Source organism: Ornithorhynchus anatinus, chromosome X1 (genome assembly GCF_004115215.2).
Source record: "Ornithorhynchus anatinus isolate Pmale09 chromosome X1, mOrnAna1.pri.v4, whole genome shotgun sequence".
NCBI classification, from domain to species: Eukaryota; Metazoa; Chordata; class Mammalia; order Monotremata; family Ornithorhynchidae; genus Ornithorhynchus; species Ornithorhynchus anatinus.
The window spans coordinates 96,641,331-96,662,191 of record NC_041749.1 but is presented as its reverse complement, the minus strand read 5'-3'; the positions used below and the strand labels follow the sequence as shown (position 1 = coordinate 96,662,191).

The 20,861-nt window shown below is 47.6% G+C and overlaps 1 protein-coding gene across 3 annotated transcripts in view; it reads right to left on the bottom strand.

Moving 5' to 3' along the window:
* The window catches only part of SUMF1 (sulfatase modifying factor 1), an 87,783-nt gene that overhangs the window by 47,908 nt on the left and 19,014 nt on the right, over positions 1 to 20,861 (bottom strand). For 2 of the 3 annotated variants that reach the window (XM_029051112.2, XM_039910231.1), the window contains exons 4-5: positions 3,697 to 3,779; positions 674 to 796 (exon numbers count right to left, since the gene is read on the bottom strand). In XM_029051112.2, coding sequence (XP_028906945.1) covers positions 674 to 796; positions 3,697 to 3,779 — 206 coding nt within the window. The remainder of the gene's footprint in view (positions 1 to 673; positions 797 to 3,696; positions 3,780 to 20,861) is intronic. The other variant, XM_039910232.1, reaches the window with a different exon arrangement.

The following is a 20,861-nucleotide window of genomic DNA, read 5'->3' as shown; positions in this document are numbered from 1 at the left end:
CTCTGCTACTTGCCTTCTGTGAGACGCTGGGCAAGCCGCATAATTTCTCTGTGCCTCAGTTTCCTCAAATGTCAAATGGAAATTCCATGCCTATTTTCTCTCCTACTGAGGCTGTGGGCCCCATTTGAGACACAGGCTGTGTCTAACCTGATTATCTTGTATCTACCCCAGAGCTTAGAACAGAGCCTGGTTCGTAGTAAGTGCATGATGATGATGACAATAATAATAATAATTGTGGTATTTGTTAAGCACTTACTATGTGCCAAGCACAGTACTAAGCACTGAGGTAGATAAGATAATCAGGTCCTACATGGGGTTCACAGTTTAAGTAGGAAGAACAACAGGTAGTGAATCCCCATTTTGCAAATGAGGGAACTGAAGCACAGAGGTGTTAAGAGACTTGCCCAAGGTGACATAGCAGACAAGTGGTGGAGTTAGGATTAGAACTCAGAACTTCTGACTCCCAGGCCTGTGCCTCTTTCCACTGGGTCATGCTGCTTCTCCTAACAAATATCGTATTATTACTGTTACTATTAATGATCAAAGTCATCAGTCTGCCCTAAATAAGGGTATCAAACCAGAAAAGGAGGGAAAACACATCTTTCAGATTCTGCCTATGAAAAGCACACATCAACAGACGGAATTGTGTTCTTCAAGCACGCTTTGCAAATACCTATTTTCAAGGCCTCCTCTGCAACTATATTCCCATTCGGCTTCGGTGGGTAGGCGTTTTCCTGCCCAGGTGCAATATGCTACAGCGTCATTCCAGGACACATGGAGAACTGGGTGATCTGGTCTGATTAGTAACAAGACAGAAATTACACAAACAGGACTGCAAGCGGGGATCACCTTTCACAAGGCGCAGCTCACTCTAAGAAGCCAGTACACTGCCAACGCTGTCATCACAGAGATCAATCTGTCGGTCCCAGATGTTAGCCCCACGATTTGCTCTCGGTTCCTGGGGCATCACACCTCTTTCATCACCTCCTTTAGTTCCTGCAAATTGCTCCCACTTCAAAAGGCTTTTTTCCCCCATGAACGTGCCTGTCATACCTACCTGCAGCAATTTATTACCGTCGAAGCTTCATTTCTCATAGTACAATAAGCTATTGACAACACAAAATATATCCATTATGAAGAACCTTGTAAAATGTTTATGCTTGCAGACTTGCCCCACTCCCACCCCTCCGGCTTTCACTATTAGACTGATGTGCTGCAAGGCTCAATTTATCAGCCTGGAATGATGACCCCATTATACAGCTCAATCTCCATAACCTGCTTGACTACAAAAAGTCTCTTGATTTGTTTTTTTAAGATTAGTTTACCCAATCCAGAATGATTTGCTAACCTATTTTCATTTACTTTCAAAGCACATTAAATCTTGGCTTTCTAAATGTAATTATGAGAAAGATGATCCCAACCACAATTCATTCTTCCTGGTTTCCTCCCTCTGACCCAAATGAATGAGGGATGTTTTAACATTATGATGCCAAGTCTTCTCCTCTTCCACCTTATCTCCACACTTACCTACCTATCCTTATATTCTGCCATTTCCCCTATCTGTAATTTATTTGAATGTCTGTCTCCTCCACTAGACTGTGAGCTCCTTAGAGGACAGGGATCATGTCTACCAACTCTATTATATTGTATCAATCAGTGGTATTTACTCAGGAAACAGTTCAACAGAATTGGAAGACTTTCCCTGTCCACAAGTATTCTCTTTAGTGTTTAGTACAATGCTCTGCACACAGTAAGAGCTCAGTAAATACCACTGAGTCTCTCCCCATCTCTCAATTGGCATCCCTCAATTGGCAATCCAGAAGAACATCTGCACACTTAATTTTTTCTGGTTGCCTTCTACACTGTCCCTCAAGTGCTCCAGCTGTGACCGGGAGAGATAGTAACCCAATATCTTATTCGGCACCTGCTAGGATCTGTGGAAAGACTGTCCCAGTTCCTCTAAAGTTCACCCTTATCCTCTTGTATTCTCTTTGCTGCCTGAGCAGAAAAAAAAAAAAAAACGCTTCCCAGAAAATGAGGTTAGGGGGGCAGATTTCTAAGCCTGTTCAGTCTCCGAGTCCTGACCTAAACCTCGTTTCCTGTTGCGGGCTTCAGGTGCTACTCTGCTTTCTATTCTTGCTTCAGACAATTAGCTCCCTGCCGCCCTGGGAATTGCCGGACTGACTCGCGCCGCTCCACAGAGGAGGAGTCGGAGGGTGCTTCTGGGGTGCGGCTTCCCCTGACCTTTGGGGAGGTTTGCAGAGGGTGCCAATCCAAGACCCAAAAAACTGCAACGGGGATGGTAATAGCCAATTTACCCTAGGACCACCTGGCAGGGCCATTTATATTTATCAGCAAACCCTACAGGACCTTAACATTCCTCTTTTCTAAGGGCTCCGGATCATAAAGAGTTATGGGCTCATAGCCCCAGAGCTCCTCAAACAGGGAGCAAATTAATGGTCGAGATGAAAGGATGAAATGACCTGTACTAGTTCCGATTGGGAAAAGATGATCCGCCAGAGCAAATGTGGGCTGGTAAAACCTTGGAGAGCCCCAAATAAAGATCTTTGTTCCTTCTGAATAGCATGCTAAGGGTAACAGAAATTACACCACCGTCATCAACAGTGAATTGTATCATGTATCTACAGGACTCGGTGCTGAGGGAAGTAACACAAAAGGAAAAAACACAAGCCCTGAGGGATAACAATTTAATGGAGGAAGACAAACATACAGAAGGTCATGAACACTCCATTAGGCTAAATACAAAAGCAAAAGTAGGGAGAAACGGTTAAGACGTGGATAAGAGTGTTGATGTAGCTGTACCGAGAAGCAGCATGGCCTAATGGACAGAACACGGGCCTGAGAGGTGGAAGGACCTGGATTCTGATCCCAGCTCTGCCACTTGTCTGCTGTGTGACCTTAGGCAAGTCACTTCATTTCTCTGTGACTCAGTTACCTCAACTGTAAAAATGGGGATTAAGACTGAGCCTCATGTGGGACATGAACTGACTCCAATTACTTCGTATTTATCCCAGCACTTAGAACAGTGACTGACACAGAGTAAATGCTTAACAAATACCATTAAAAAAAAATGAATCGCTCAGCTGGAGCAGCAGAGAGGAGAGATTGGGTTACTCAGGGAAAATCTACTGCAGGATGTGGAGCTTTTACAGAGCTCTGAAGGACATAGTTGGAGAGGAAAAAGGAGCAAAGGTTCAGGATTTAAAGTAGGGACTAGCAGGAAAAAGGATGGCTAGGTGTGATCGAACTTCAAAACCAACAGTCCAGAGTTTTAGCTTGAGGCAAGGCAGAGGAGGAGGGAGAGAACACACATTAACAGAAGAGCATATGAGAGAGCGAGCGTACACATGAGAGAGAGAGAGTGCGGGAACATGGGAGGGAGGAAGAAAATGAAAAACAGAAAGGGTGACGGAGCAGCCGATAGGGAGAGAGGAAAGAAGATAGAGCCATTTCAAGTTTTAAGGACAATGACATGATCTAATAGGTATTCAAGCAAAATGATCCATGGCGCTGCGTATGGGGAGAGACTGGAGTGAGGCGATCCTAGAAGTAGAGAGATTAGCAAGGAGGTTGTTCGATATTAGTAGAGTCAGGAGTCGGTTGGGGCATTGCGGGATGCAAAGCACAATCTCTTAAATGCCTCCATCTTCAGTTTTGGAAAATGGCCCTTCTCACCTGTTCAAAATAGTAGAATCAGGACCTTCTGGATGTCTCCAATTAGCTCCTTTAACGGGTAGCCACCAGGGAGCAGCTGCAACCTGAAAGAAAACCAGAACGAGGAGATGTCATTCAAATATTTTAAACTCTGACTTCAAAGCAATTTCAAAAAAGCACCCTCAGTGTTAAATTGGGAAAGGCAGCCAACACTGAACTGAAGTGAAGGAGATCAATCCCAACTTTCAATTATGGCATAAAACCAGTTCATTTTCTGGAAACCTAACTGTACTGACACAGCCTTTAACCTTGAGCTAATCAAAAAAGCCTAAGGGACTCTTGAAAGCTAATTCACCACCAACTGTCTCCTGAAGCAGTGACCACCAAATTGCTCCAGCCTATTTCACGGACAGGGAGTCAATCAATGGTTTATAATGAGCGCTTCCTGTGGGCGGAGCACTGTACTAAGCAGTTGGGAGAATGCAATACAATAGAGTTGGGAGATGCGATCCTTGCCCCCAAGGAGCTTACAAACTAGTAGGGGAGATGGACATTAAAATCACTTACTGGTAGGGGAAGTGGTAGAGTATAAGGATATGTACTGAACTGCTGTGGGACTGGAGTGGGGCTAGTATCAAAGCATTTAAGGGGTACAGACCATCGCCTTCTCCTGGAAACAGCATCTAACCTCGGCTTCACTGACACCGTCCTCTCCTGGTTGTCTCACCATCTCTCTGGTCACTCCTTCCTAGTCTCTTTGGAGGGGCTCCTCCTCTGCTGCCCACCCACTGTGAAAATCCCTCACCGCTCAGTTCTGGGTGCCCTTCCATTCTCCATCTACACTCACTCCCCAGGCGAACTCATCCGCTCCCATGGCCTCGACTTCCATTTCTAAACAGAAGATTCGTAAATCTACCTCTCCAAGCCCAACCTCTCTCCTTCTCTGCAGCCGCACATTTTCTCCTGGCTTCAAGACATGATGATGATAACAAGTACCATAGTCATTATTATTGCCAAGTGCTTACTAAGTGCCAAGCACTGCACTAACTGCTGGAGTACAAGTTACAAGTTAATAAGGTTGGACATAGTCCTTATTCCACATGGGGCTCACAGTCTAACTAGGAGCTAATCCCCATTTTACAGATGAGGTAACTGAGGCACAAAGAAGTGAAGTGATTTGACCAAGTCACACAGCAGACATATGGCAGTGCCAGGATTAGAACCCAGGTCCTCTGACTCCCAGGAACGTGCTCTTTCCACTAGGCCATCCTGCTTCTCTATCTGGATAGCCCACGGACACCTCAAATTTGAGGCCGATGCACCGACATAGAACCTAGATTCCAAATTCCTTGTGGTTCACCACAATTCATTCTCTCATGCAGTCACAGACTCTTAGAGCTAGAAGAGACCTTGGGAAGTCATCTTGATCAACCCACTGACGTCAAACAGGCTACAGTTAACCCCCGAGCTTCTACCTATTTTTAAAAGTCCCCAGGTAGAGATTCCATAACCTCCAGTTCCAGTACCCTATTCCATAGTTGAACCACTTTTAGTGTCTAGAAATGTGTTCTTCTATGTCCCTCTTGCTGCAGTTTAAGTTCATCTCCTTTTGTTCTGCCTTAAAGGCAAGAGAAGCCCTCCTAAATCAGAGGGTTTTTTGATGGGTACCCCAGGGATACTACAAAGCAGAGTAATAGTAACGATAATAATTGTATTTGTTATGAGTCAGGCACTGTTGTAAGTGCTGGGGAAGACACTAGATAATCAGGTCGGACACAGTCCCTGTCCTACACAGGACTCACAGACTAAGTAGGAGGGAGAACAGGTACTGAACCCCCATTTTACAGATGAGTAACAGAGGCAGAGAAAAGTGAAGAGACTCCCCCAAAGTCACACACAGCAGGCACGTGGCAGAGCTGGGATTAAAACCCAGGTCCTCTGACTCCCAGTCCCGTGGTCTTTCCACTAGGCCATGCTGCTCTTCCAGGGTATCTCCAGGGAAGGAGACAAAGCCATTATGTCAGGCATTAAGAACGGACCGTGGAAACTTGGTGAGCAAGTCCGGCAACAGGGAAGAGGGGAGGAGACAGTGCAGAGTTCAAAATCTCTAGCCACTTAGGCACACTTCTCACCTGTTCGACCACTGCTGCTCTCCATTCTATTATAAAGACGGCTCCACTCTATTGAATATCCTTGGGAGAAATGAGAGGAGAAATGTGTGCGAGCGAGGCGGGGCTGGTGGGGAGATGGGTACTTCGTGGGAAACTTAAGACCACGGGGGTACGGTTTTTAAATCACCACCTACTGTGTGCAGAGCACCATACTAAGTGCTTAGCAAAGCAAGAGAGACGTAGGAGACACGATCCCTGCCCACAAGGAGCTTACACTGTGAAAGGGGAAGATGGGCACACGATAAATTACACAGAGAAAGAAGAAGTGCTAAAATAGCACAGTATGTAAAACAGTATGTACAAAAATGGAACAACAGGTTGTGAGTGCAAAAATTGCTGAGGTGGTGCAAACATGCTCAGGCAACAGTTGGGAGGATGTGATCTGGGCAGAAGATTTAGTTGGGGAAAATTTCCTAGAAGAGATGATATTTCAGATAGGCTTTGAAGATGTGGAAGCTGAGGTCTCACAGATTTGAAGGAGGAGGGAGTTCTAAGCGGAAAAAAGGGACTGAGCCAGGGGTTGAAGGCTGGAAGGTGGGGAGTGAGGCACAGTGAGAAGGTGAACTTGCAAGTAACAAAGAGTGCAAACTGGAATTTAGCAGGGGAACGGGGTGATAAGTAAAAGGGAGAGATTTCATGGAGTGACTAAATGCACGGGTCTGGGAGTCAGAAGGTCCTGGGCTCTAATGCCAGCTCTGCCACTTGTCCGCTGTGTGACCTTAGGCAAATGACTTCACTTCTCTGTGCTCAGGAGTGTCTACTCGATTAAATCACTGAAGGCTGTTTTGAGAAGTAGGGACACATGGGCAGAGCAAGCAACGGAGTGAAGTATGGATTGGAGGCAAAGAAAGGCCAAAGGCAGAGAGGCTAGTGAGGAGGCTGATACAGTAGTGGGATGTGACAAATTCTGGGACCAGGATGGTGGCCTCTGGATGGAGAGAAAGGAATGGATATCTGGAAATATTCTAGAGAAAATAACTGGCCAGATTTAGCAACAGACTGAAGGTGAGATTTGGAAAAGCAGTGTGGCCTAGTGGATAGAGCATGGGCCTGAAAGTCAGAAGGACTTGGGTTCTAATCCTGGCTCTGCCACTTGTCTGCTGTATGACCTTGAGCAAGTCACTTAACTTCTCTGGGCCTCAGCTCCTCATCTGCAAAACGGGGATCAAGACTGAGCCCTAAGTGAGACAGCGACTGTGTCCAACCTGATTAACTTCTATCTACCCCAGCGCTGAAATGTCTGGCACATAGTAAGTGCTTAAATACCATTAAAAAAAGGCAAAGAGTCAAGGATATTGCCAAGACTGTGGGCTTCGGAGACAACGATGACAGTCGTGTCAACTGTGATAGAGAAGTTGGGTGGAGGAAAAGATTCTGGAGAGAAGATGAGGAGTTCAGTTTTTGCATATGGAGTTTAAGGGGCTGGCAAGGACATCCATATAGAGATGCCCTACAGGCAGGAGGAATATGAGATAGCAGATGGGGAAGGAGTTTGGGGATAGAGAGATGGATTTGAGACTTGTCCGCAGAATGAGGCAGCTGAAATCATGCCAGGGGATGAGCCCCCAAGGGAGTGAGCATTAAGTGAGATGAATACCCAAAGCATAGCCTCGAGGAGCACCCAGGGTGGGTGAGAGATGGATGAGAAACCAGCAAAAGAGACTGAGAAATAGTGCTCAAAGAGGACAGGTTTCAACTGTGCTATGTGGGAGTGGAGGGAGGGCATTCCAGGGCTTCTGGTTTGGCCCACAACCCCCCAGATGTCCCCGTCCTCCCCCCGCCCCAAGCCCCATTCAGATGGGCAGCCAGGACCGAGTGGCTAGAGCACGGGCCTGGGAGACAGAAGGTCCTGGGCTCTAATCCCATCTCTGCCACTTGTCTGCTGTGTGACCTTGGGCAAGGCACTTCACTTCTCTGTGCCTGTTACCTCATCTGTAAAATGAAGATTAAGACTGTGAGCCCCATGAGGGACAGGGACTGTGTCCCAGCTCGATTTCCTTATATTCACCCCAACGCTTAGTACAGTGCCTTGCACATAGTAAGCACTTAAATACCATAATAATAATAATAACCTGAGTCCTTTGCTTCTGGCTCTGAAGAGCTGCTGGCCCCAGACAGAGCTAGCGTGCAATCCTCTTCCTGGGCCTAGCGGGATGAAGATTTCCCAATCTGAACATGCACACAGTGGGGAAGTGGGGAAGGAAGAACCAAGAGATCTGGATACAAGTCCATCCATAACTGCCTACCAAGTTCCAGAGAGCCTAGGGCATCACCGGCCCGCTAGGAGACCTCGACATGAGGCCTTGGGGGTCTTCTGAGGAATAGGGCCCACCCTCCTCATCTGTCAAAGGCCCCCAAATGGGCTGCCTGATGCTGACTCCCCCAAATCCACCTCTCCCACCCCCAGCAGCGATGGGCCAAATGAAGCCCAGCAACCCCGAGCCCTCTGCCATGACTTTTAGGCAGACTGTGGCCACAATGCCATGTGGTGTGCTCAGAGGAGGCTCCTCTTTAGCCCAAGGCCCTGCTCCCGAGCCACAGTGGTCTCTAATGTGACACGAGAGCGAGCCACAGCTTGCCGATCCCTGTTCTAAAATCCACTGTGGCTCTCGAGCTAAGTATCCCTGGGCTAAATATCTCCAGTCATTTAACCTACCTTCAAAGAACTTGGTTTCAATTAATAAAATGTGGAAGCATTCATTCCATTAACCCCTACTCCCACAGGTAAGATGTCTACACTGCGTGTGATACTTCGGGAAGGTGCATCGGTTCGAACAATATGTTGAAACAGGGATCAAAAAATGACCGCACCTCCAATAACAGTACCTCATTTTCACCCCAAAGGGCACTGTTCATAGGATGAATCTGGCTTCTCATTTAGTGGTCAGTATATAAAAGCTTTGCTTCTAAAAATGAAATACTGCACTTCCAATCCTACATAGGCCAGGCTATATATATTTGTCCTTTCCATTTGAAGATGACATCACAGATAGCGACATTTATCTATGAGTGCAAGTGTGGCTGGAAAGGGCAACACAGGACTGACTGTCAAGTGAGGACTAAATCAGGATATGCCTCCCGGGCATTTATGTACACACCCGTAATTCATTTATATTAATGGCAGTCTCCCCTTCTAGACTGTAAACTCACTGTGGGCAGGGAACGTGACTACCCGTTCTCTTGTAATGTACTCTCCCAAGCGCTCAGTACAGTGTTCTGAACACAGTAAACATGCAAACACCATCGACTGACTGAAGGGGTGGTGCTTCATTCATTCATTCATTCAATAGTATTTATTGAGCGCTTACTATGTGCAGAGCACTGTACTAAGCGCTTGGGATGAACAAGTCGGCAACAGATAGAGACGGTCCCTGCCGCTGGACGGGCTTACAGTCTAATCGGGGGAGATGGACAGACGAGAACAATGGCACTAAACAGCGTCGAGGGGAAGAACATCTCGTAAAAACAATGGCAACTAAATAGAATCAAGGCGATGTACAATTCATTAACAAAATAAATAGGGTAACGAAAATATATACAGTTGAGCGGACGAGTACAGTGCTGTGGGGATGGGAAGGGAGAGGTGGAGGAGCAGAGGGAAAAGGGGAAAATGAGGCTTTAGCTGCGGAGAGGTAAAGGGGGGATGGCAGAGGGAGTAGAGGGGGACGAGGAGCTCAGTCTGGGAACGCCTCTTGGAGGAGGTGATTTTTAAGTAGGGTTTTGAAGAGGGAAAGAGAATCAGTTTGGCGGAGGTGAGGAGGGAGGGCGTTCCAGGACCGCGGGAGGACGTGACCCAGGGGTCGACGGCGGGATAGGCGAGACCGAGGGACGGTGAGGAGGTGGGCGGCAGAGGAGCGGAGCGTGCGGGGTGGGCGGTAGAAAGAGAGAAGGGAGGAGAGGTAGGAAGGGGCAAGGTGATGGAGAGCCTTGAAGCCTAGAGTGAGGAGTTTTTGTTTGGAGCGGAGGTTGATAGGCAACCACTGGAGTTGTTTAAGAAGGGGAGTGACATGCCCAGATCGTTTCTGCAGGAAGATGAGCCGGGCAGCGGAGTGAAGAATAGACCGGAGCGGGGCGAGAGAGGAGGAAGGGAGGTCAGAGAGAAGGCTGACACAGTAGTCTAGCCGGGATATAACGATATAACGGTGCTTAAGCAAGGATTTGGAGATGGAGAGGAATGTAGCTTGGCAGATCTGAGCAGGGAGGGGAAGGGCATAACTGATCGGTCAGAGATAAAAAGACATCATGGATGCACCAAAAATCTAACCATTATCACCCCCGGAGCAGAACGACCGATACATGCCTAGATGACACTATGGAACCATACCATAAACCACCCTCTAATCCACCAAGACAGCTCAATGCTAGATTCCTGCTGAACAAATACACCTGCAAAGAGCTCTGTAGCCACAATTGAGCAATCCCCTCCTCAACTTCCGATAAAGACTTCTAATGGCTATTTCGCCACAATACTTCTTAGGAGATAGGCAGCAGGATGCCGGAAAGGGCTAGGCAAAGCTACTATAGTTGCTTTGATGAATGGCTCAAAGATTAAAGGAGCACTTGTAGTAAATTAAGAAATGCATCAACCCCATTTTGCCAGCCCTCATGACCCTGATAAAAAGAAGTCCATAGAAACCTACCTCATGATACGCACATAGAGTTTAATTAGGAACGTATGCATGAGGTGCTAAAGTTGAAAAGCTCCAGCCCGGTATGCCGTGCACCGCCCCAGTGGGACAGAGAAAAGCTGCCTCAGCATGAGGCTTTCACCAAACCTTGGGAAGACGGTGGCGGCTGCTATAGCAGTTGCTGCGGCTAGCGTATTTTAGATTCTGAACAGCGAGGAACCTGAAATCCCACTCCTCTAACCACAGCACCCTGCTCATTTTCATCTTTATTTTGTGAATTTATCCTTGTATTTATCCAAACCACTACCTTGTAAGTACAAACACTCATCATATCCCAACTGGATTACTGCATCAGCATCCTTTCTTATTTCCCAACCTCCTGTCTCTTCCCCACTTCAGTCTATACTTCACTCTGCTGCCCGGATCATCTTTCTACAGAAACGCTCTGGAAATATCATCTCCCTCCTCACAAATCTCCAGTGGTTGCCTATCAACCTTCATGTCAAGCAAAACCCCTCACTATTGGCTTCAAAGCGCTCCATCACCTTGCCCCCTCCTACCTCACCTCCCTTCTCTCCTTTTACAGCCCAGCCTGCACACTCCACTCCTTTGATGCTAAGCTTCTCCCTGTGCCTCGTTCTCACCTGTCTCTCCGTCTACCGCTGGCTCATGTCCTACCTCTGGCCTGGAATGCCCTCCCTCCCCACATCCGCCAGGCTAGCCCACTTCCCCCTTCAAAGACTACTGAAAGCTCACCACCTCCAGGAGGCCTTCCCAGACTGAGCTCCCCTTTTCCCCTGCTCCTCCTCCTCTCCCCATCGCCCAGACTCCCTCCCTCTGCTCTACCCCTCCCCCCATCCCACAGCACTTGTGTATTTGTGTACATATTATTTTATTTATTTTATTAATGATGTGTATAATTCTATCTATTTATACTGATGCTATTGATGCCTGTATACTTGTTTTGTGTTGTTTTGTTGTCTGTCTCCCCGCTTCTTGATTGTGAGCCCGTTGTTGGGTAGGGATTGTCTCTATTTGTCACTGAATTGTACTTTCCAAGAGCTTAGTACAGTGCTCTGCACACAGTAAGTGCTCAGTAAATACAATTGAATGAATGAATTTTATGCTGTTTTAATATAAAAAGGGGAGGCGAAGGGGGAGGAGGGAGAAGGGGGAGAAGGAGGGAGGAGGGAGAAGGGCAAGGAGGGAGAAGGGGGAGGAGGGGGGAGGGAAATGAATGGGGGGAGGAGGGGGAAGGGGGAAGGGAAAGGAAGGGGGGATGAAAGAGGGGGTAGGAGGATTGTATTTGTTAAGCGCTTACTATGTCCCAAGCACTGTACTAAGTGCAGGGGCAGATACAATATAGACAGTGTGACCAAATGGAAAAACCACAGGCCTGGATGTCAGAGGATCTGGGTTCTAATCCTGACTCTGCCATTTATCTGCTAGGTGACCTTGGGCAAGTCACTTAACTTCTCAGTTCCTCAGTTGGTTCATCTATAAAATGGGGATTAAATCCTCCTCCCTCTGACAGGGACTGTGTCTGACCTGATGATCTTGTATCTATCCCAGCAGTTAGTACAGTGCCTGGAACATAGTAAATGCTACACAAATACCATTTAAAAAAAAATATATAGGGAGATATATATGAAGGAATATATATGCATACACACACAAACATATAATAATAATAATAATGATGGTATTTGTTAAACACTTCCTATGTGCCAAGCACTATTCTAAGCTCTGGGGTAGATACAAGGTTCTCAGGTTGTCCACATGGGGCTCACAGTCTTAATCCCCATTTTACAGATGAGGTAACAGACACAGAGAAAGCCCAAAGTCACACAGCTGACAAGTGGCGGAGGCAGGATTAGAACCCACGACCTCTGACTCCCAAGCCTGTGCTCTTTCCACTAAGCCATATATATATAAATATATATATGAACAGGTTGGACTCTATTCCTGTCCCACACAGAGCTCACTACTTAGTAGTAGGGGAAACAGGTTTTACTGTTGATCGCTCATGTGTCTGTCGCCAGTCCCCTCTCCCCTTTTTCTTTTCAGACTGGGGGCCTTCTGGGAACCAGGGACCTGATCTAATTCCCACCTGTGGACTCTTTCCCAGGGAGGTTTTGAAGACAGATATGCACTTTGATTTTTTGCTAACACTGTTCAACTGTTCAACTGTACCATTACCTGCTCTTTCAGGGCTCTGATTCATGTTAATTGTTGACTTTTCCCTGAGTGTCTATTCTCCCCAAGGTCCTTAGACTGTGAGCTCCCTGTGTACCAAGGACCTGAGCCTGTATCAATCAATGTCCACACTTTAAAACCACATAATAAATGTTTTTGTTGAATGGACAGGCAGATGCCATTTTTGCCTTACACTACAGTTTTCAGCCGAATATCACAGGTTAACATTTTATTTGTGGGTTTTCAAGAACTTTTCATTTTGGCCCGGTCTTACTGACCAGACAGCTTAATGATTAAATGCTTTTGACAGGTTAATTAATTGTCACAAGAAATAAAAAGAGAATAGAACATGTTAAGTCTTTTTATCCAGCTATTGACAGAGAACCCCAAAGAAGCAGCCTGGCCTAGTACTTCAAGGACGGGCCGGGGAGTCAGGGGAGTCAGAGGATGTGGTTCTGATCCCGGCTCTGCCACTCGTCTGCTGTGTGCCCGTGGGCAAGTCACTTAACTTCTCTGTGCCTCAGTTACCTCATCTGTAAAATGGGGATGAAGACCGTGAGGCCCATGTGGGACATGGACTGTGTCCAACTCGATTAGCTTGTATCTACCCCAGTGTTTAGCAGAGTGCCTGGCAAATAGTAAGCACTCAAATACCATTAAGATGACAAAACAGTTATATTCAGTTAAGCTGTTTGGCATGTGGCTCTATTAACCATCTCTCAGAGCCACAAAAAGTCCTCTGCCATTTGCTTCAGGCTTTAACCTCTTCCTCCTCCACCGAAGACCACCACCTGGGCACGGCCTAAAGACGTGTAAACCACAGACACCGAGGGAGATGCCAGTTCACACACATGTACACGGTTCTAGTCCCTCCCGCCCTAAGCAGAAGAGGATGAGGATTAAGCCTTGCTCTGTCCAAAAGATTTAGGGTGAGTGATCGATTGACCAGACTGACTGACAAGTGACCTAAGCAACAAGGGCTTTGCCCGAGGTAGACCGCCCATTGCTGACACCAACGCGGTGATGGGCCGGATGGAGGTCGGTGGCCTTATGCCATCTGCTGTGGCTTTTAGGTAGGTTGCGACTGGGTGAGTGTGTGATCGTGGCTTTTTTTTCCTTATGGCATTTATTAAGCACTTACTATGCACCAGGCACTGTACTCAGTGCTGGGGTAGATACAAGTAAATTGGGTTGGACACAGTCCCTGTCCCACATGGGGCTCAGGGTCCTCATCCTCATTTCACAGTCGAAGTAACTGAGGTACAGAGAAGTTAAGTGACTTGCCCAAGGGCACACAGCAGGCAAGTGGCGGAGGCGGGATTAGAACCCAGGTCCTTCTGACTCCTAGGCCCATGTTCTATACACTAAGCCATGCTCCTTCCACCCTGGGCCTCAACAAAGGGGGCTCAGCAGAGCTCAAGTGGGGGGACACGGTCTCCCTGGACTCTAGATGCCCTGCTGGTAGGGCTACAAACCCTTCCCCCCTTGATTCTAAGCAAGGAACACCCAAAGGCGGCTCTGTCAGTGTAGACTCCTCCTTTCCAGGCCTTATTCTGAACTCAGTGGGGGCTTCCCCTGCCAGTAGAAGCCGCGCTTCCGGACCCTGGACATGGCACGATCATGTCTCCGCCTCACCTGATGCGGAAGTCCCTATCACTGGATTCATCCCCAGGATGGGCCCACAGTCATACTCCCATGGGGGCTCTTCAGGCCGAGCGGGTCCGTGTGGGGGAGCGGCAGGCCACCCGGCTGGCCAAGGAATCTGTTTGGTTTTTTTTATGGTGCTTGTTAAACACCGTGTTCCGGGCACTGTACTAAAGCACTGGGATAGATGCAAGCTAATCAGTCCATAGCCCACGTGGGGCTCACAGCCTTAATCCCCATTTTACAGATGAGGTAAGTGAGACGCAGAAGCCAAGTGACTTGTCCAAGGTCACACAGCAGAGAAGTGGTGGAGCCAGGAATAGAACCCAGATCCTTCGGACTCCCAAGCTCACTCTCTACCCACTAGGCCATGCTGCTTCTCAGTTTCTGGTTAAGGATATTTGACTAAGGGAGTTTATGGAGCCATGACACTTCTTTATAACAAAAAAATGACTTTAACATGACCTATTTCTAGTCAACCGTCTCCATAGCGACGGTCTTGTTCCTTGTGTTTAAGTTGAAACAGCTGGAACTGAGTGCAAGAGACCAATTGCAATGTAAATAGTATCCATGTGAGTATTGTGTTTAGGCTCCAGACTAAAGGGCTTTGAAGAGCAAGAGAGAAGTCTTTTCTCACCTCTCTCTGGGTAAAACTAAAGCTATAGTAACATCTTTGGAAGGGGAAAATATGTGACTGGAAGTTTCACTCCACACACACAAAGTTGGCAGAGTGAGGAGTAGATAAAATATGCTATAATTATGCAAATAAAATTTAAAGATGGGACAAAGAGAAAGACAAGTATCAACAGGAAAAATCACTACATGAAAAAAATTGCATACCAAGGTTTTAGGGTTAACACCGCATCACCACTAGCCCATGATAAATTGTAGACATGCTCAGGATCCAAAGGGTAAAGATAAAACAGACAAGATGGATGCAGCAGTTTCATTTCCTCTATGTCTTTTCAAGTGTAATGATTGCCTCAAAACAACGCTGCCAAGCCCCCACAGCAATTGGGATTTTCATTTCCTCTACTAATGTTGCTTCTCTTCTGTCTCATCTCCTCCAACTGGTCTGCATACTGGATGTATTGAATTTCCCTTAATGTTCTTGCCCCTTGGACCGTTTTCTAACTTAATTTTTTCTTAGAACACTTTGAGCATTCCATTTACCTTTCCACACTATGTTAGTTGTACTCTTCCAGAACTTCGAGGTTATGAGTTTCAACTAAATCCACTAAAAACCACTCCCCTGTATGACATTTACTGACCATCAAAATCAGGCCATGTACAAAGCTTCTTGGGTTGACCCAAGTCTGATTCAGCATAGAGTGCAAGATAAGAATATAGCCTGCTAGAGAAAAAGAGACTAGTCGGTGGAAGGGTCGGTCTGGTTTCCGGAACTTATTTCAAAATCTGTCTCTTAAACATTAGTTGAACATTCCACTGTTAAGTACCTTTTAAATCTTTAGGCTGCACAGACTAGAGAGAGGATGGGTTATCCATTTGTTTATTCATTATGATCCTAAGCGTAAGTACCAATTTCATGGGGGCAATGGGGACAATGACCCCTGCAGATTTTTGAGCCAGACCCCCCCAGTTTCACACATTCCAGGCCTCTGCCCAAACTTGACAGGTTCTAATCAGGGCTGAAAAGATCCCAAATGGTGGCTTTCTGACCTGTTAGCTCTTCAAAGCCTACCCCCTCCCAGGCCCACCCTGGCTCAAATTCCTACCCCTTTTTGGCTCCGGCACTCAGAATGGAAAGTTGGCGCCTAGGATCAGAAGCACTTAAGTATCACCTTCAAATCTAAATAATCCAAGGTGAAATTTTATCAGTGCAGGGGAGTGTGGGTGAAAAGCCTGATATATCAGATTGCTGAGCCCTTTCTTTGATGCTCAGAAGCATTTGCTACAATCATGTAGTTTGGAATGAAGTGGGAGACTGTGCTGATGTCACCCTGCCCCCTCTCCCAAAGGAAGTATTGGCCTCAATTTAATAGCTCTGTTTAGTCTCAAATGAGTCACTGGGCATGGCACGCTCTAGGTAGCAGAACACAGTGCATTTTATTAACATTAATGGTAATAAAAATTATGGTATTTTCTTAAGTGCTTACCACGTGTCAAACACTGTGCTAAGCACTGAGGGTAGATACAAGATAATCAGATCAGACACATCCTTAGCCCGGCTCACCCTGTGCTAGCCGAGGGAGGATCCTTGGTTGAACGTAAGCTTGTCAGGCAACGGCGGGCTCACAACCTTGTACTGGTTTGGATGTACAGCCGATCCACGGTGCTTCTACAAAGCAGTCCTTAATCATCCATGCGTATTTCAGTATCACAGTCATCAGTGTAGAGGAGTTCCTCTAGGAGCTACTTAAAGACTTTCAATGAGACAATGGTTCTGTTGTGTTGGAAGAACTTCTAAAGGTTCACAATGGCATTCTAACACCAGTTTGCCAGACTCCCTGTAACCTCAGGCATAGCCATATAGAACTGGGTGAGCCAAAATGGACTTAATATATGACCCTATTTTACTCCAAGGTTAATGGGGAAATCATCAGTTATTCTCCATCAGTTAAGCCAGGCATAACATCAGAGTAATTTAGGGATCTGGATAATCTTTTCAGGAAAGCCAGATATTTTCAGAATATGGTAAAGCCCAGAGTCTGCTGATGCTGTCAAATACTTACATGTGGTCTGAGAAGACAGTGTACATGTCTTAATGTTGTACCCTGCCCTTCTTGATCTGCCGTGCCATACTGCAGTCAATCACATCATGACTGTCCATCTTGTCCCCCCCAATCTGGTCTCCCTCTTGCCTCTCGGGCACAGAGCTAAGGTTGATTTGTAGTCTCAGCCGTGAGCGAGGCAAGGGGGTGGATAGAGCACGGGTCTGGGAGTTGGAAGGTCATGGATTCTAATTCTGACTCCACTACTTGTCTGTTGTGTGATCTCAGGCACATCACTTCGCTTATTTGTGCCTCAGTTACCTCATTTTTAAATGGGGACTGAGACTGGGAGCCCCACGTGGGACAGGGACTGCGTCCACCTCGATTTACTTGTATCCACCCCAGTGCTAGTACAATGCCTGGCACATAATAAGTGCTTAACAAATACTGCAATTATTATTATTATTATAAGGAACAAACCAGGATCACTCTACACAATTTAGAACTTAAGTTCCTTGTGGGCAGGGAATGTGCCTCGTGTGGCTGCTTTACTTTCCCCAAGTGCTTAGTGCACCCAGTAGGCACTTGATAAATACCTTTATGAGAATTTCCTTTGTCTCATCCAAGGCAACACACGAGTACACTTTAAGGTGTGAGAGAGGAGCAGAGGGTAAGGTCCACTGAGGTTCCGACCACCTGGTGTGTGGGCAGGGTACCACAAAGGGAAGGAATGGGCTCCCTGTGAATGGTCACACCCTGCTGAATCCTGTCAGTCAGATCAACCTATTCTTTTCAGTCCCACAAAGCCCAAGGCTACCCTTTTGCAGTAATCCATTTGAATGAAACTATTTCCATGAAAAGCCTCGATTTGGGATTTGTCAAGAATTAGAAATGCTCTCCAGTGACTTCACCCTGAACTGAAATCTCTGGCACACTGTTCACTAGAACTCTGGAGAAATTCTTTACTAAACAACACGCCTCCTTCCTTCTCTGTTTCAAAGGCTGAGCTTTCTGTTTACGCTTGCTGGTTTTCTCAAACACACATATACAATCTTAATATGCAGAGGAAAAGGCACTAATAGCAGTTGTCAATCAGCGGAGGAACACGTTTATCCAACATAGCTTCACACTTAACATCCAGCAAGTCAAACAGTGTGGTCTAGTGGATAGAGCTCAGGCCTGAGAGTCAGAGGATGTGGGTTCTAAGCCCAGCTCTGCCACTTGTCTGCTGTGTGACCTTGGGCAAGTCACTTCACTTCTCTGAGCCTCAGTGACCTCATCTGTAAAATGGGGATTAAGACCATAGGGCCCATGCGGGATATGGACTGTGTCCAACCTGATTAACTTCTATCTATCCCAGCACTTAGTACGGCACATAGTAAGCACTGAACAAATAATTTTTTTTTTAAAGCCACAAATATCTCTCTGTGACTTACCATCAGGTTGAATCTCCAGGATTTGTACTGTGCCAGAAGAGAGAGTTGGAAACTTTCCCTAAAAGCCCCTTATACTATCACTTTTCCCTACCATACCTACTCATCTGCATATCACCCATAGCCTGCACATCACCTGTAGCACATCACATCACGCAAAGTCTGGGGACCGCTGCACTATCTCCTCCCTCACCAACTCTGATATCCCTCTCTCTGACCATAACCTTCTCACCTGCCTCATCTCTCACACTTCCTCCCCCTGAAAATCTTTGCTACTCCCCCACAGAGACCTCCACTCTCTTGATCCCATCTGTCTTTCCAAAAGCATCTCTCCCCACCTTGCCCCCCGTCCTCACTTCCCACTCTCGATGATCAGGTCTCCACTCTCAACTCCACCCTCTCTACTCATCTCAACTCTCTCACCCGCCTTTCCCTCCGCCGCTCTCACTCCACTAACCCACAGCCCTGGATCACCTCCTCTGTCCGCCTCCTACGCTCCTATGCTCGAGCTGCCGAGCTCTGCTGGCGAAACTCCAAGCACCAAGCCGACCTCATACATTTCAAATTTATCCTTTCCTGCCTTAACTCTGCCCTCTCCTCTGCCAGTCAAAACTTCTTCTCCTCCCTCATCGACACCCATGCCCGTCACCCCCGCCGATTGTTACGGACCTTTAACTCTCTCCTTAGGCCCCCTGTTCCTCCCCCTCCCCCATCTCTCACCCCCAATGATCTGGCCACCTACTTCATCACAAAAATCAACACAATCAGGTCTGAGCTCCCCAAAGTCACCCCTGCCTCTCTCCCCTCCTCCCCACCAACCCTCTCCCCTACTTTTCCATCCTTCCCTCCAGTATTCTCAGAGGAGATATCTCCTCCCTCCTCGCAAGTGCCACCCCTCCACCTGTGCCTCGGACCCCATTCCCGCTCACCTTATAAAAACCATCGCCCCTGCCCTCCTCCCCTCCTTAACTTCTATCTTTAACCACTCACTCTCCAATGGCTTCTTCCCCTCTGCCTTCAAACATGCCCATGTCTCCCCCATCCTAAAAAAAACCTCTCTCGACCCCACTTCCCCTTCCAGTTATCACCCTATCTCCCTACTACCCTTCCTTTCCAAAATCCTAGAACGAGTCGTCTACACTCGCTGCTCAGAATTCCTTAACTCCCATTCTCTCCTGGACCCCCTCCAATCTGGCTTCCGTCCCCTCCACTCTACCGAGACTGCTCTCTCTAAGGTCACCCATGACCTCCTTCTTGCCAAATCCAATGGCTCCTACTCCATTCTAATCCTCCTTGACCTCTCAGCTGCCTTTGACACTGTTGACCATCCCCTCCTCCTCCGCACCTTATCTCACCTTGGCTTCACGGACTCCGTCCTCTCCTGGTTCTCCTCTTATCTCTCTGGCCGGTCGTTCTCGGTCTCCTTCGTAGGCTCCTCCTCCCCCTCCCATCCTCTAACTGTTGGAGTTCCTCAAGGGTCAGTTCTTGGCCCTCTTCTGTTCTCCATTTACACTCACTCCCTTGGTGAACTCATTCGCTCTCACGGATTCGACTACCATCTCTACGCAGATGACACAGAGATCTACATCTCTGCCCCTGTCCTCTCCCCCTCCCTTCAGGCTCGCATCTCCTCCTGCCTCCAGGACGTCTCCACCTGGATGTCTGCCCACCACCTAAAACTCAACATGACCAAAACTGAGCTCCTCATCTTCCCTCCCAAGTCTGGTCCTCTCCCAGACTTTCCTATCACCTGGATGGTACGACCATCCTTCCCCTCTCTCAGGCCCGCAACCTCGGTGTCATCTTTGACTCGTCTCTCTCGTTCACCCCACACATCCTATCCGTTACCAAGACCTGCCGGTCTCACCTTTATAATATTGCCAAGATCCACCCTTTCCTCTCCACCCAAACAGCTACCTTACTGCTACAGGCTCTCATAATATCCCAGCTAGACTACTGTGTCAGCCTTGTCTCTGATCTCCCTTCCTCCTCTCTCGCCCCGCTCCAGTCTATTCTTCACTCCGCTGCCCGGCTCATCTTCCTGCAGAAACGTTCTGGGCATGTCACTCCCCTTCTTAAACAACTCCAGTGGTTGCCTATCAACCTCCGCTCCAAACAAAAACTCCTCACTCTAGGCTTTGAGGCTCTCCATCACCTTGCCCCTTCCTACCTCTCCTCCCTTCTCTCTTTCTACTGCCCACCCCGCATGCTACGCTCCTCTGCCGCCCACCTCCTCACCGTCCCTCGGTCTCGCCTATCCCGCCGTCGACCCCGGGCCACGTCCTCCCGCGGTCCTGGAATGCCCTCTCTCCTCACCTCCGACAATCTAATTCTCTTCCCCTCTTCAAATCCCTACTTAAAGCTCACCTCCTCCAAGAGGCCTTCCCAGACTGAGCTCTCCCCTTTTTCCCTCTGCTCCCTCTACCCGCTCCCTTCACCTCT